Here is a 13,869-nt window from a genome sequence, read left to right on the forward strand (position 1 = left end):
GAATTCCGCCCTAATCCCCAGGTTTTGGGGAGGCTCCGCTACCTGAGCGGGCGGGAGCGGCCCCTTACCTGCGCCAGGTCGGGAGGGGTCTCCAGGGGCCGGGAGGGGGCTTTGATGTCCTCGAAGACCGGGGTGTCCTCGCTGGGGTCCCCGGACATGCTGACGGGTTTGAGCGGTGCCAACACCGCGGCGTCCACCAGCCCGCCGCTCATCCCCCCGCGCCCGCACGGGGACGGGCCCGGGAAACGGGGGAAAAAGGGGAGAAACAAGGAAGGGGAAGGGGAAAAAAAAAGAACCCTGAAGCGAGGCGGAGCGAGCTGCGCTGGTGGGAGGCCGGCGGCGGGTCGGGAAGGCTTTACCTGGCTGCGGGAAGCTTTACCTGGCCGCTGGAGGAGGAAACGCCGCCTGGAAGCGGCGCGGTGATGCGGAGCCAATCAGGCTCCCGGCGCCGGGACAGCCGCTCATAAAAGGGCGAGAGGGTGGCCCGGGGCTCCGGCAGGGAGCTCGGGAAGCTGCAGCACCCCCAGACCCGACGCCAAGCTCTGTCGCCAGGTGTGCTTGGACAGGGAGCTCAGGAAGATCCCGCAGCCCGGGATTCAATCCCAATCCCAAACCCGAGCAGGTGGCTGGGGTCTGTCACCAGCCATGACCCCACACAGAGCTCAATACGATCCCACACCCAGGATTTGATCCCAAATCCCAAACCCAAGCTCTATCACCAACCATGACCCCACACAGAGCTCAGGATGATCCCACACCCAGGATTTGATCCCAAATCCCAAACCCAAGCTCTATCACCAACCATGACCCCACACAGAGCTCAGGATGATCCCACACCCAGGATTTGATCCCAAATCCCAAACCCAAACTCTGTCACCAGCCATGACCCCACAACGTGCTTGAGAAGCTCCAGCGCCCCAGGACTCAAATCTCAACCCCAAGCTCTGTCACCAGCCATGCTCCAACAGGGAGCTCAGAAAGCTTCTACACCCTGGGATTCAATCCCAATCCCAACCCCAAGTGGGTGGCCAGGAGCTCTGTCACCAGCCATGATCCCACACAGAGCTCAGGACGATCCCACACCCAGGATTTGATCCCCAACCCCAAACCCAAGCTCCATCACCAGCCATGATCCCACACAGAGCTCAGGATGATCCCACACCCAGGATTTGATCCCAAATCCCAAACCCAAACTCTGTCAACAGCCATGATCCCACACAGAGCTCAGGACAATCCCACACCCAGGATTTGATCCCAAATCCCAAACCCAAGCTCCATCACCAGCCATGATCCCACACAGAGCTCAGGACAATCCCACACCCAGGATTTGATCCCAAATCCCAAACTCAAGCTCCATCACCAGCCATGATCCCACACAGAGCTCAGGATGATCCCACACCCAGGATTTGATCCCCAACCCCAAACCCAAGCTCCATCACCAGCCATGACCCCACACAGAGCCCAGGAAGTTCCAGCACTCCAGGATTCAATCCCAATCCCAAACCCTGAGCTCTTCCAGGAGCCTCATCAGCCACAGGACCCAGCCAGCTCCAGCACCACCAGGATGGAGGGGTCATTCCCCAACCCCGAGGCCTGGAACACCCCCCCAGCTGGGACACTGTCCCCAAACGGAGTCCCCTGCACTGAAACAAGGGGGATATTCTAGTTTTTTACAGACATGGGTACTTTTCAATGAAAAAATGCCATTTTTCCATGAATGGGTCAATTTTGCAACAAAACTAATTTTGAGACGAAATTCCTGCTTGCTCATACTTCTCATTCCCACGGAGAAAAAGTGAAGGGTCAAAACTAAAAGGGAAGGATCAAAAATAAAAAGGACAAACCCAGAAGGAAAAGAAAAGCAACAGTTGCAAAAGCACAGACAGGTAGGAGGGCACAGGGTTCATATGGAGACACCAGGCAACTGTGTTTGGGTTTCACTTCTGGAAAGAAAGGAATGTAAAGATACAAGGAAATAAAAATCACCTTTCTGGCACAGAATTAAAAAAAAAATAAATAAACTAAAAAAAAAACAAAACAAAAAAAAAAACAACAACCATTCTGCTCCAGATAATCCAGCCCTGAGTTTCCCCAGCCCCTCCCCAAGGAAGAGCCTGGATCCTCCCCCTCTCTCTGTTCACCTGTCCCAAATCAGCCCCAGGTTCTCCACTTCCCTGTCTGTCCTAGGCAGGATCCCACACAGACAGGGATGCTGCTGTCACCACCTTGGGGACATCCCAGCAGCTCCAGAGGACCACAGGAGTAGGGGGGGCCAAGGTTGGCCTACTCCCCTGGCCAAATGGAAAGCAGCTGCAGTGCTGCCAGGGCAGGGGCAGTGCTGCCATGCCTGTTCCCGTGGCATTCCTGCCACCCCAGGGCCTTCACGTGAGCACTCAGAGCAGGAGCCACAGCAGAGGTTTGGTGTCACAGCTGTCACCCCACACCAGGGACCCAAAACATCAGCTGGGTGGCTGAGCATCCCAGAGAGCAGAGCTTGCGAGCCCTTGGGAGAGCAAACACAGGAACATCTCAGGCCCTGCAGGGTTTTGCTATCCAGGGAAGCTGTGCTGCTGCTGGAACACTCACCAGGGCTCCCAGGTGATGCCAGGGACAGGGGGATGTGTCACCAGCCCTGCAGGAGCACACATGGAAAGAAGGAAGTTTGTAATGAGGGTGGTGAGGGTGCCCAGAGCAGCTGGGGCTGCCCCTGGATCCCTGGCAGTGTCCAAGGCCAGGTTGGACACTGGGGGTGGGAGCAGCTTGGGACAGTGGGAGGTGTCCCTGCCATGGCAGGGGTGGGATGGGATTTAAGGTCCTTTCAGCCCAAACCATTCCATGATTCCATTATAAAAACCACAAGTGTTCCCTTTCTCTCCATCCCACGCGCAGCCGGGTGAATCCCGTTCCCGCAGCAGGGCTCGCTCCCGGCCGCTCTGCCCAGCAGGGATCAATCCACGATTTCCCAAGGCGGAGCTGCCCCTCCTTGCGGGGATGGGCCAAACGCAGGCAGCGCCCTTATCTGCCCCGGGAGAACGGCCTCGGTCCCTCTCTGCCACCGGCACTTTGCCCCGGGGCGCCGCCGGTCCCCGCGGTGGCACCGGGATAAGGGCGGCTCCCCGCGACCCGGCCACCGAGGCGCTCCCCTCCCGACTCCCGCACGTCCTCCTCCTCATCGCACGCAGTGCTCCCTTCTGAAAAGCCGGCACAGAGAGGCTGAAGGGCGTTCGGGAAGGGAGATCCTGCGCACGGAGGGATGGAGGGGCCGCACGGAGCTGGAAGGGGGTCCCAACCCAGGGGCTGGAGCTGCTGGGGTCGAACTGGGGAACCAGCCCCTGATCCCGGGCCCAGGGGAATGGTGAGGAAGGACAGCCAGGTCCTCCTCTCACAAGGGAGCATGAGACAGGTGAAGCCCCGAATTACAGAGACTTCAGCTAAAAGGCAAGAAAGGCACCAAATTTTCAGGAAATCTGGATCAGGTTGGGATCAACTCCCACTTCTCAGATCACCCCAGGCACAGTCAGAGGCAGCCCCAGCACCAAATCTTGAGGAAATCTGAATCAGGTTAGGATCAGCTCCCACTCCCCAAACCACCCCAGGCACAGCCCCAGCCTGCCCCCAGCATCCCCACAGCCACCCTCACCCAAGGGACCCCCAAGAGACCCCACTGAGGTCCCACCCAGGAGGGAGGGCTGGGGAAGGGGCCAGGCCCGGGCTGGGGATCCCTGGCCCGGCTTTCCTCCTGCAGCAGCTCTTCCCTCCCTGCTGCCTCCCCAAACCCCCCCAGCCCCCCCGGAGCACCCACCTCTCTCGGGGCCGTGGTGGACATCCCCAGTCCGCTCTGGCTCTGCCTCGCTGGGCCGAGGCCACCCCGGGCTTGTGCCGGGAGCTCGCCGGGCTCGCTGCGGCCGGGGGGACGCCCCGCTCGCCTGTCCCCGAGCCCGGCACACAAAGGTCTGCAAAGCTGCCGGAGCAGCCCCGCGCCTCCCCCGCTCCCCCACCGAAACCCAAAACCACCTATTTTTGTCTTTTCCTTTCTCCTCCTCGGGAGGTTTCCAGCCATCAAATGCTTCCCGGGAGCCCTTCAAAGGAAAAGCGGCCGCCCCGTCCCATCCACTTGCTAAACCAGTCTGAGCAGTGCCGGGAGGGCGGGCGGGAGAGGCCCCGGCACCCCCGGCAGGGACAGGGACAAGGAGCCGTCCGCAGGGACCGCGGGGATGCCAGAGCCAGGGCACCGCCACCCCCCTGCCCCCCCGGGACACGGGGATGCCACAGCCGGCAGGACCCCCCGGCAGGCTGCAGAGCCCCTCGCAGGCACTGCTGGTTCAGCAGGGAAGCAGTTTGGGGATTGCTAAATTCTTCTCCCAGCCATGGAAAAGTGCAGGCAGGTGATGGGGAAAGAGCCCAGAGGAGATGGGGAGGCCCCCAGTATCCCCAGTGGGGGAGCACTGGGAGGCACCACAGCCCCCCGCAGGGAGATGGAGCTCCGGGCATTCCTGGGAGAGGAGGAGGGAGGTGAGGAAGCAGAAGGGCCTCAGGCTGAGGTGAGTTGCCAGGACAAAATTTCAGGGTGGGAGGAAGGGGGTGGTATCAGCCATTCTTCCCTCCAAAAGCCTGCCTTGGACCTCTGCCAAGCCTGGGAAACAATCGGGAGGGTTTTCTGGGCTCCCACCAAGCACAGCCCCAGGCACTGGAGAATTCCTAGGGGACCGGGAGCTGGATGTGCCCCTCGTGCCACAAAGTCTGGCAGCCACTGCCAGGAGGCTTTGCTGAAGCTCAGGGACCACCTGTGCCCAGAATGGGGGTGGCACAGCCCTCCCTGGGGTTCACCTTGCCCTTGCACATGCTGCAGGACAGACCCAGGTGACGCGGATGGGGCAGGTCAGGGTGAGAGCCAGGGCGGCCCGTGGCTGTGGAAAGAGCTCGACAGCCCCAGCACAGCACAGGGAGCAGCTGGAGGCCCCTGGCTGAGCTTAAACCGGCCCAGGGATGTCGGTGGGGATCTCAAATGGGGCTGCTCAGAGCAATTAAAAGCCATCAGGGCCTCACCCAGGAGAGGGAGCTGGGAGGAAGCACAGCCTGGAGCCCCTGGGATGGCGATGGGTTGGCACCTGCTCCTGTGTGGCAGGACTCGACATCTTCTCCAGCCACAGGCTGATGCCCACACACCGCTGTCCCTTTGTCACGGGCGTTTGACACAGGACCCTGTGTGACCCCCGAACTCCTGCAGCTCCTCCCGAGACCTGGGGGCTGTCCCCCTGTTCCCACTGCCCAACCCAGCCTGTGCCAACCTGTCCCTGCCAAGGGCACTCAGAGCGCAGAAGCTGCAGCCGCAGTCCGAGCAGCGGAAGGGTTTGATGCCCCCCGTGCTTGTGGAACTTTCCCACGGGCATTTTTAGGGCTTCTCACCCGTGCCAGGGGAGCACCGAGGGATCAGCGCTGCCACGGCGGCCCCCAGGGAAATTCCCAAAGGACGGGAATCCCTGGGCTCCTCCTCCAGCCGTCGCCCAGCGCGGGCCGCTGGCGCCACCGGGTGCCCGAGCGCCGCCACCGGGCCAGAGCAGCGCGGCCCGGGCGGCTCGGGCTGCGAGCAGCGCCCCGGCAGCCCCAGCCGCACACACGGACTGCGGGCGCTGGGGTGGGGCACCCCCGGCCAGCCTGGGGAATGAAGGACAGCAGGGTCCCCCGAGCATGGCTTTGCCTACCAGCACCCCAAAAAGGTGCCACAGAGCCCAAGTGTCCCAAAGTGCCACCCTGAACCTTGACAAAGGGTGACAGCACCCCCAAAGAGCGCCCTGTCCCCCTAAAGCGCACCTCCCGAGAGCCCCCAGAGGAAACCCCCCAGGCCTGACACACACTGCCAGCACCCTGTGCTCCCCCCAAGGGACCCCCGTGTCTGGGTGGGGCTGCCAGCACCCCCAGTGCCACCCCTGAGGGTGCCCACAGGTCCGTGCCGGGTCCCCCACGCGTGCCCCGGGACCCCACGCGGGGTGCGGTAGGGTCGGGGGTCCCGCTTGTCCCTGCGCTGCCCCTCGGTCCCGCTGGCCGTGCTGCGGGTGGGGCTGTGCCCGGTGTCCCCCGGGGCCGGGCTGGGCCCTTTAAGAAGCTCCACCCTCGGCCGAGCCCAGGAGGCGCCGCGGGGCTCTTCAAAAGGTGACAGAATTCCCAAATCCTCCAAAAGGAGGATTTTTTTCATTTCTGTAAGGAGTATTTTTATATTTTCTTTGTATTTTTTCTCTCCAGATTAGGACATCTTTCATGCAAAATCCCCAGAAAGCTTCAATTGAAGAATTTAGAGATTTTTTTTTCCTTAGCATTCCTTAGACTCCTACATCTGAGTTGTTCGTCAGGATGATGAAGAGAGCTGGGATGAGGCTGGAGCCCTGTGGAACCCCAGTAATGATAGGTGGCAGGCAGGTGTCACCCCACTCTGTCATGCTCTGTGCCCAAGCCAGGAGGCAGCTGCTCCCCCATCCCCTGTGTTTATCCAGCATGTTTATCCTGGACATTTTGTCCAGAAGGACCCTGGGACAGACAGGATCAAAAGCTTTGCTGGAGTCGAAGAAGATTCCATCTCCTGGCTTTCCTTGATCAGCCAGGTGGGATAGCCTGTTGCAGAAGGAAATCAGGCTGGACAAGCAGGACTTTCCCCTCATGGAGCTGTGACCAGTAACTGTGTTATCCTCCAGGTGTTTTCCAATACTTCCCAGAATTATCTTTTCCATGACTTTACTGGGCACTGAAGTGAGAGTGACAGGCTGTGGGTCGCAGGGTCCTCCTTCTTGCCCTTCTGGAAAATCAGGACAACAGTCCCCAGTTTCCAGCCAGCTGGAACCTCCTGGATTCCCAAGACCATTCAAAATCCTCAAGAGTGGCTTTGTGATGGCATCAGCCAACTCTTTGGAGGATTCTCGGGTGAATCCCACCAGGTCCCATAGGGATTTGGAGGGATCCAGCTGGAGCAGGAGATCCTGCACAAGTTCATTCAAGATCGTTCCTGCAGTCCTGCTTACCCAGCTCAGGGCACTGGGAGCCCCTTGGTCCATCCTCTGGACAGAGAATGCATTGAACAGCTCTGCCTAGTCCCTGTCCCCTTTGGGAGGTGACATCCTCACCCTGACCAGGCCAATCCACGGTAGTTCTACCATGCTGCTCACCAGTAATAGATTTGAGCAAACATTCCCACCTGGCAGCTTTCCAGGCACTCTGCCCCAGGCCTGCAGCTCAGGAGGGGTGGCTGTGGCAGGGACAGGCCCCAGCACTTCACCCATGCCCAAGCAGACTCTCCCTCAGGCCACGGGGGTCACGGACCACCTCAGGCCAGGGACAAGCTCTGCCCATGGCACACCCTGGCTGGCAGATAGAAAGCTGAGGGAAAGCACTTTGAGTTGTTTTCAGGTCCCTGAAGTGCTCCCCCAGCTCCTCCTCACACCAGTTCCCCCATCCCCACACAGACAGGGCAAAAGCACCAACTCAGAAGGAGTCTGGGAATTCCCTGTAGGGTCTGCCCTGGGTATGGGAGGTGTCATGGTCCCCATCACCCTTCCCACCATCCAACAGCTCAGAGCATCCAACCCCAAATCCTGACACCCTCCCAGCAACCAGGGGAGTTGGCTGAGAGGGATGAAGAAACACTCCTCAAAAACCATGATTAAAAAGCAAAGCGTGTGGCCACAGCCGCTGGTTTAACTTAGAAACATTTCAAGTGGCCCAGAGTCTTTCAAAAAACCCGAGAGCTGCTGGCCCTCATCCCCCCCACCCTGTCCCACCCCCTTGTAGAATTCCATAAAATAAAAGTTCCATGTTGCACAAAGTTTTCCCTTTGTGTGGTGCTGATGGTGTTTGTGGGTCACTGTTGGGTTGTGTTTTCCCCCTTCTTGATTCCTCTTTTCCTCCTGGCTCTCCGTGCACCCAGCACTTCCCATGAAGCCCAGCATGTGCTGAGGGACACACAGAGAGGTGATGTCCCTTCTCCTGCTGGGACAGTCTGGGGATAGAGCAGGAATGGCCATCAGCTCCTCCATCGCCCCTCAGCTGCCCCGTCCTTGCCACGGTTCCCGGGCACTGGGAGGGGCAGGGGACAGGGAGCACACTGGGGACAACAACGGGCAGGAGGCTGAAGAGCCTGAGGCAGCTGCTGGGTGAATTCCAGGTGATGAGTCAAGGAGCCTCCAGGCGAGGACAAACCCAGGAATAAAACCAGCTAGGAACAAGAAGGGGGCAGCAGTCCAGAATCCATTGTTTGCTGTCCCGTGCCGTGCCGGCGGAGCTCCTGCAGCGAGCACGGCTCGGCCCCGGCGCTCCCGCAGTCCCGCCCCGCCCCGCAGGAGCCGCGGGGTGTGGATGGGTGGAGGGAGGGAGGCGCCGCCGGCTCCCGGCGCGGCGGGCGCCGCTCACGATGCTCACATCATGACGTGCCGCCGGCGGTGCAGGGCCAGGTGGTCGGAGCGGGAGAAGCTGCGGTCGCAGTCCGAGCAGCGGAAGGGTTTGATGCCCGTGTGCTTGCGGAAGTGCCGGGTCAGCTCGTCCGAGCGGGCGAACTTCCAGGTGCAGCCTTCCCACGTGCATTTGTAGGGCTTCTCGCCTGTGCCAGGGGAGCACCGAGCGGTCAGCGCTGCCGCAACGAGCCCCCAAAGCCCTCACGGAAATTCCAAACGGGGAATCCCACACCACCTCCACACCCAGCACTCCCAAAGGGCCACAGCACCATCACACGGGAGATCCAGGACACCAATCCCACCCCCTACCTGTGTGTATCCTCCGGTGGGCTTTGAGGTGGGAGCTTTTGGTGTAGACCTTATTGCAGCCCTCGAAGTCGCACTGGTGGATGCGCCGCTTCTTCAGGTCCGGGGAATCGGCTCTGGGGCCCCGCACGGCCGGCCTGCGGGAGCAGGGAGAGCTGGAGCCATGGCCCCGGGGCTCACGGGGGGGCTCAGGAGGATAAAGGGTGGGGAGGCACAGCAGGGGGAGACTCACTCTCTCTGCAGGTCCTGGAAAGGTGCTGGGCCGCTCTCAGAGGCGCTGTCCTCGCTGTCGCTGTTCATGTCCATGGGGTACACGGAGCCAGGGTCCATTTTCACTGGAGGGGTCCGGGAAAGGAAAGCTTTAGGGCACAAAGCGGCAAGGGGTGAGCACAGAACAGAGACATCCCCAAAACTCCCACCCCACATCAGGGGTGCAGCGTTCTGCCTGCCCCTGCAGTGCTCCAAGCACCGCCCGTCCCTACAGAAAATCAAATCCAAGTGGGTAGATAGAGAACCCCCAAAGGGAGGGAACAACTTGGGGGCACCACTTTTGGCTGCCTGCTCCTGCCCAGAGCAGGGCAGATCCAGGTCCCCCACCCCGGATCAGGTGGGAAGCTGGGAATGTCCCGGGAAAGAGGACTGTGGGGGGCACAGGGAGCAGCTGAGTTGAAACCAGAGCTGCTGGCATGGCAGCAGGCAGCCAGTGGGAAGGGCAGGGCAGGCTGCCAGCAGCAGGATGGGTGGAGAACAGGCAGTGCCATGCCCTGTGTGTCCCTGCCCTCCCCATGTCCCCTGGGGCGCAGAGGCTGGGGGCTGAGGGCCTTTGTATGAGAGTAGCACATGGCGCTGGCAGGGACACCCCACGGTGAAAAACGAGGTTCCCTTCGAGGGTGCCCCTCCAGGAGGCAGGGCAGACACTCTCCACCCCCCAGATTCCAGGGTTGCCCCCAAGTGCCCTTACCAGACCCAGCGTTCTTGCCGTCCCCCCCGATGAGGGGCACGGTAATGGCGGTGACGCCGTCCGTGGGCACCGTGGTGTAGACGACGGGGAGGGACTGCACCACCACGGGGATGGTCTGCAGGTTGCCCATCTTGCTGGGCAGGTTGACGGAGGGGATGGTGTGGATGACGTGGAGGATCTGCTGCCCGCCGCTGCCCTGCGTGGAGGCCAGGATGGAGCCGGGTGAGAGGACAGCCGGGATGGCCGAGGTGGAGCTGAGACCGGAGGGCGGGATGGACACGGTGCTGGGAGCGGGAAGCGGGGGAGCCACCAGCATGGGGGAAGACTGGACCGAGGTGGGAGGCGGTGGCGGCGGGGCCGAGGCCGGAGCCACCTTGGATTTATTGAGGGAGAGATCGACGGGCTCGGCCTGGGGCTGGCTGCAGTCGCTGGCCAGCAGCTCCTCGGGGGGCTCCGTCTTGATGTCGGCCAGCAGCACCGGGGGGTCGAGGGGGCCCTCAGCCAGCAGCGCCGACGAGCTCATGGCGGGCGTCGCCTTCCCCTGGCCCTGCAAGAGACCCGCAGTCCGTGAGGAGCCAGGGAAACTGAGGCACGGGGCGGGGGCGAAGAGGATCTTTTAACGGGCTCCCACCAACCAACCGACTGGGGCGGCGCCTCTGGGCGGCTCCGCCGGGGCGTGGGGCCACCCGGGGGTCGCCGGGCCGGGCATGGCGGGGCCCGCCCGTGCCCTGGGGCGGGGCCGGGCCCGCCCGGCCCTCTCGGACCCGCCCGGCCCTCACGGGCCCGCCCGGCCCCTCACGGCGGCGGCGGCGGCGCGCGCCGAGGGCGGGAACCGCAGGCCCCGCCCCCCCGCGCGCGCCTTTGTGCCGGGCTGCCGGGGGCGTGTCCGCGCGCGGGGCGGGGCCGGCCCCGCCCCGCTCCTTCCCCCCGCGCCTTAAAGGGGCCGCGCCCCCCCCGGCCCGCGCGCCCCCGCCCGGGGTCACTCACGCACTGACCCGCGGGGCTCCCACGCGTGTCCGCCGCGCTCGCAGCCCCCTCCCGCCGCCCGCAGCACCATCTCCCGCGCCGCGCCGGCCGAGGTGCGAACGGCCCCGCGGCTCCACCTGGGCTCGGCCGCGGGTGGAGCTTCTTAAAGGGCCCGGCCCGGCCCCCGCGGGAGGCACCGGGCACGGCCCCACCCGCGGCACGGCCGGCGCTGCGCCCCCGCGGGACCGCGACACAACCGAGGGACAAGCGGGAACCCCAGCCCCACCGCACCCCGCGCTGGGTCCCGGGGCACGCGTGGGGACAGCCGGTACGGGGAAAGCCCTGGCCGAACGAGCTCCTCGTCGCCCCCCGCGCTGCCCCGCGACCGCCCGGCGCTGCCCCGGGCCCCCCGCACGTACCTGCCCACGCAGGGACCGTCCCCGCCCGCGGAGCCCCCACGCACCGGCCTCGCGCGGCGGCCCCGCCCCGCCACACCCAGCGCCGCGCCCCGCGCACACGGCCCGGCCCCGCCCGGGGGGGGCGGCGGCTACAGCGCACCCCCGGCACCGGCACCGAGCCCACGGCACCGGCACCGAGCCCACCCGGTACCGACACAGGGTCCTCGGCACCGGCACCGAACCCTCCCCATACAGGCACCGAGCCCACGGCACCGGCACCGAGCCCACCCGGTACCGGCACCGAACCCCCCCGGCACCGGCACCGAGCCCACGGCACCGGCACCGAGCCCACCCGGTACCGACACAGGGTCCTCGGCACCGGCACCGAACTCTCCCCATACAGGCACCGAACCCCCCCGGCACCGGCACCGAGCCCACGGCACCGGCACCGAGCCTACCCACCACGGCACAGGGTTCTCGGCACCGCTACTGAACCCTCCCCATACAGGCACCGAACCCCCAGCACCGAACCCCCCCCCGGCACCGGCACCGAGCCCACCCGGTACCGGCACCGAGCCCACCCACCACGGCACAGGGTCCTCGGCACCGGCACCGATCCCTCCCCATACAGGCACCGAATCCCCCCGGCACCGGCACGGAGTGCAAGGCACCGGCGCCGAACCCTCCCGATACCGGCGCCGAGCCCAAGGCACCGGCACCGAACCACGCTCACACGCGGAGCCCCGTAAAACCGTGTCCCCCCACAGCACCTTCACACTCTTCCCTGATATCTTGGGGGATATCAGGGCATATATCCCCCAAGAACCGCCCCCCCTCCCACAGCCAGGGACCCCCCAACACACGCAACGAGCCACGGAACCCCCAAGCACAGCCCCCCACGAATCACCCCCAGATACAGCCGGGAGCCCCCCCAAACACACCCCAAAAAGAGCCAGAGACATCCCCCCTCCTCAGAACCCACCTCTTCACCTGGGGACCCCCCGACACACAAAGCCCCTCTAAGGGAGGTACATACGGTACCCCCCAAGCACCCCCAAACAGAGACAGAGACCCCTCCCAGTACCCACAGATTAGGGGGATCCCCCCAGCACAAACAATCAGCCGGGGTCCCCCACCAAACACCTCCATAAGCAGCCAGGGACCCCCAAAACACCCCCTCACACACTCACAAACTACCAGCGCCCCCAAAAACCTCCACTCTCAGGCAGGGACCCCCATAGAACCCCCCCAAATCCAGGGACCCCCAAAACACGCCCCAACATTGAGCGACACACATCAAACACCCCTCGCTCAGTCAGGGACCCCCTCCAACACATCCCCAGCTCCTCAAAGCACCCCCTCCAGCCCGATCCCCCCAAAAACACACCGGGGGACACCCCCAGACAGACACCCAGCTGTGCCCCGCACCTGGGGACTCAATGTCCCCCCAGAGCCCCCCAGGAGCGGCCCCTCACAGCCGGGGGGTCCCCACAAACAGGCTCATTGTGGGGGGGAGGAATGGGGGCACAAAAGGGATGCCCCGTCCTCCCTTGGGGACCCTCCCCTACCCAAATTTGGGGGCCCCTTGTAGCCCAAAGCCCCGCGGGCGCAGGGGGTGCGGGATGGGGCAGCTAAGTGGGTGGGGGGAGCTCGGTGCCTCCCAAATTCCACCACTGCTGACCCCCCCACCCCTTTATGGGTGAACTGAATTCCTCTGTCCTCAGCCTGGTGCACCCCAAAACCAGCCAGGGGTGCGGGCTGGGGGCTCGGGGTGCCCCCCTTCAAACCCACATACGTGGGGGTGCTGTGCACCCCTCCCGACACTTTCTGTCCCCCACACCCCGGGAGTAATTAGCGTTAGTGCCCCCCCTTTTTGGCCCTAAACAGCTTAAGGAGGCATTTCGGGTGACCTTGGGCGAGGGGGGAGTAGCGTGGGAAACCGCCTCCCACAGCCCCCCACCCCCGCTTTGTCCCCTCCGTGTCCCCACCCCCTCCCCCCGCCGCGCGTCCCCCACCCGTGGGCGTGGGGGGGTCACACCCCGCCGCCGCCGCCACACCCCCCCGTGGAATTTCCTCCGCGCTCCACCCTCCGCCGGGGCCGCTCGGGACACGGCGGGGGGGCACGGAGAGCACACCGAGGGGGGACCCCCGGGGAGGGAGGGGTGGGCAGGAGGGGCCCGGCGCGCAAACGGGGTCTGGCCCTTTAAGAGCAAAGGGCGTGGGAGGGGGAGGGAAGGGCGGGGCCGCCCGCGGTGACCTCCCAGCCGCGGGGGGGCGCCCTCCCCGGAAGCGCGCGCGGCGCACGGGGGGGGGGGGACTCCCCACGCGCGACCCCCGCGTGAGGGGGCGAGGGGGGAGGGCAGGCCTGAGGGGGCGCGGCGGGCGGGACCCTCCCTCCCCATCCCTCCCATCCCTCCCCATCCCTCCTCCCTCTCCCCCCGCCGCACCCCCCGCTCCCACCCCCCCCCCGGCCCCCTCAGCCCCCCACGCGCGCCCCCCCCGCGCCCCCGGCCCCACGCACCGTCCCCCGCGCCTCCTCCGAGCGCATCCCCGGCCGCCGCCGCCGCCGCTGCCCCCGGGGCGGTGCCGGGTGGGGCGGGGTGGGGCCCCCACGGGCGGGGAGGGGCCGCGTGGGGCGGAGCTCCCCTCCCCCACCCTCTTTTTTTTGGGGTGGGGGTGCCCCGCCCTTGGGATGACATCACCGGCAGCCAATGGGCGGCTCCCCTCGCATCCGGCGTTGCCATGGGAACGCGCGGGATTTGGGGGAGGGGGGTGGACCCCAACTTGCTGCCACCCCCCCAAC

The 13,869-nt window shown here is 64.7% G+C and overlaps 2 protein-coding genes across 12 annotated transcripts in view; both read right to left on the reverse strand.

Annotated features, from left to right (window-relative positions):
• LOC110467912 (Krueppel-like factor 5) overlaps nucleotides 1-3,979 on the reverse strand; it is a 29,820-nt gene extending 25,841 nt beyond the window's left edge. The window contains exon 1 of one of the 2 annotated variants that reach the window (XM_085570792.1): nucleotides 3,803-3,979. In XM_085570792.1, the coding sequence (XP_085426918.1) occupies nucleotides 3,803-3,826 (24 nt within the window). In that variant the 5' untranslated portion in view covers nucleotides 3,827-3,979. Of the gene's footprint in view, nucleotides 1-68; nucleotides 2,574-3,802 lie in introns of those variants that run through there. The other variant, XM_077786579.2, reaches the window with a different exon arrangement.
• A 3,681-nt stretch (nucleotides 3,980-7,660) lies between these two features.
• KLF8 (KLF transcription factor 8) lies at nucleotides 7,661-13,733 on the reverse strand. Of its 10 annotated transcripts, none has more exons than XM_085570800.1 (6): nucleotides 11,088-11,480; nucleotides 10,076-10,249; nucleotides 9,703-9,898; nucleotides 8,974-9,100; nucleotides 8,745-8,878; nucleotides 7,661-8,581 (listed from the first exon to the last, which is right to left on the reverse strand). In XM_085570800.1, the coding sequence occupies exons 1-6, from the start codon at nucleotides 11,463-11,465 to the stop codon at nucleotides 8,400-8,402; spliced, it is 1,191 nt and encodes a 396-aa protein (XP_085426926.1). In that variant the 5' UTR covers nucleotides 11,466-11,480; the 3' UTR covers nucleotides 7,661-8,399. The 10 variants fall into 10 exon arrangements, with proteins under 10 accessions (XP_085426926.1, XP_085426925.1, XP_085426929.1 ...); XM_085570799.1 differs by having other exon boundaries at nucleotides 8,745-8,896; XM_085570803.1 differs by lacking the exon at nucleotides 11,088-11,480 and adding an exon at nucleotides 13,588-13,733 and having other exon boundaries at nucleotides 8,974-9,076; nucleotides 9,703-10,249.
• Nucleotides 13,734-13,869: the final 136 nt, after the last annotated feature.

The sequence above is a fragment of the Lonchura striata genome, chromosome 4A (genome assembly GCF_050655825.1).
Source record: "Lonchura striata isolate lonStrDom1 chromosome 4A, ASM5065582v1, whole genome shotgun sequence".
In the NCBI taxonomy this organism is placed as follows: Eukaryota; Metazoa; Chordata; class Aves; order Passeriformes; family Estrildidae; genus Lonchura; species Lonchura striata.

Coding starts and splice junctions, on each gene's coding strand:
- KLF8 (XM_085570794.1), bottom strand. CDS start 11,465: ATGGGGAGAGTTCGGTGCCGGTGCCGAGGACCCTGTGTCGGTACCGGG. Junction 10,250..11,087: donor GACGGTCCCTGCGTGGGCAG/GTACGTGCGGGG, acceptor GGTCTCTTGCAG/GGCCAGGGGAAGGCGACGCC. Junction 8,582..8,744: donor CCACCGGAGGATACACACAG/GTAGGGGGTGGG, acceptor CCCCTGGCACAG/GCGAGAAGCCCTACAAATGC.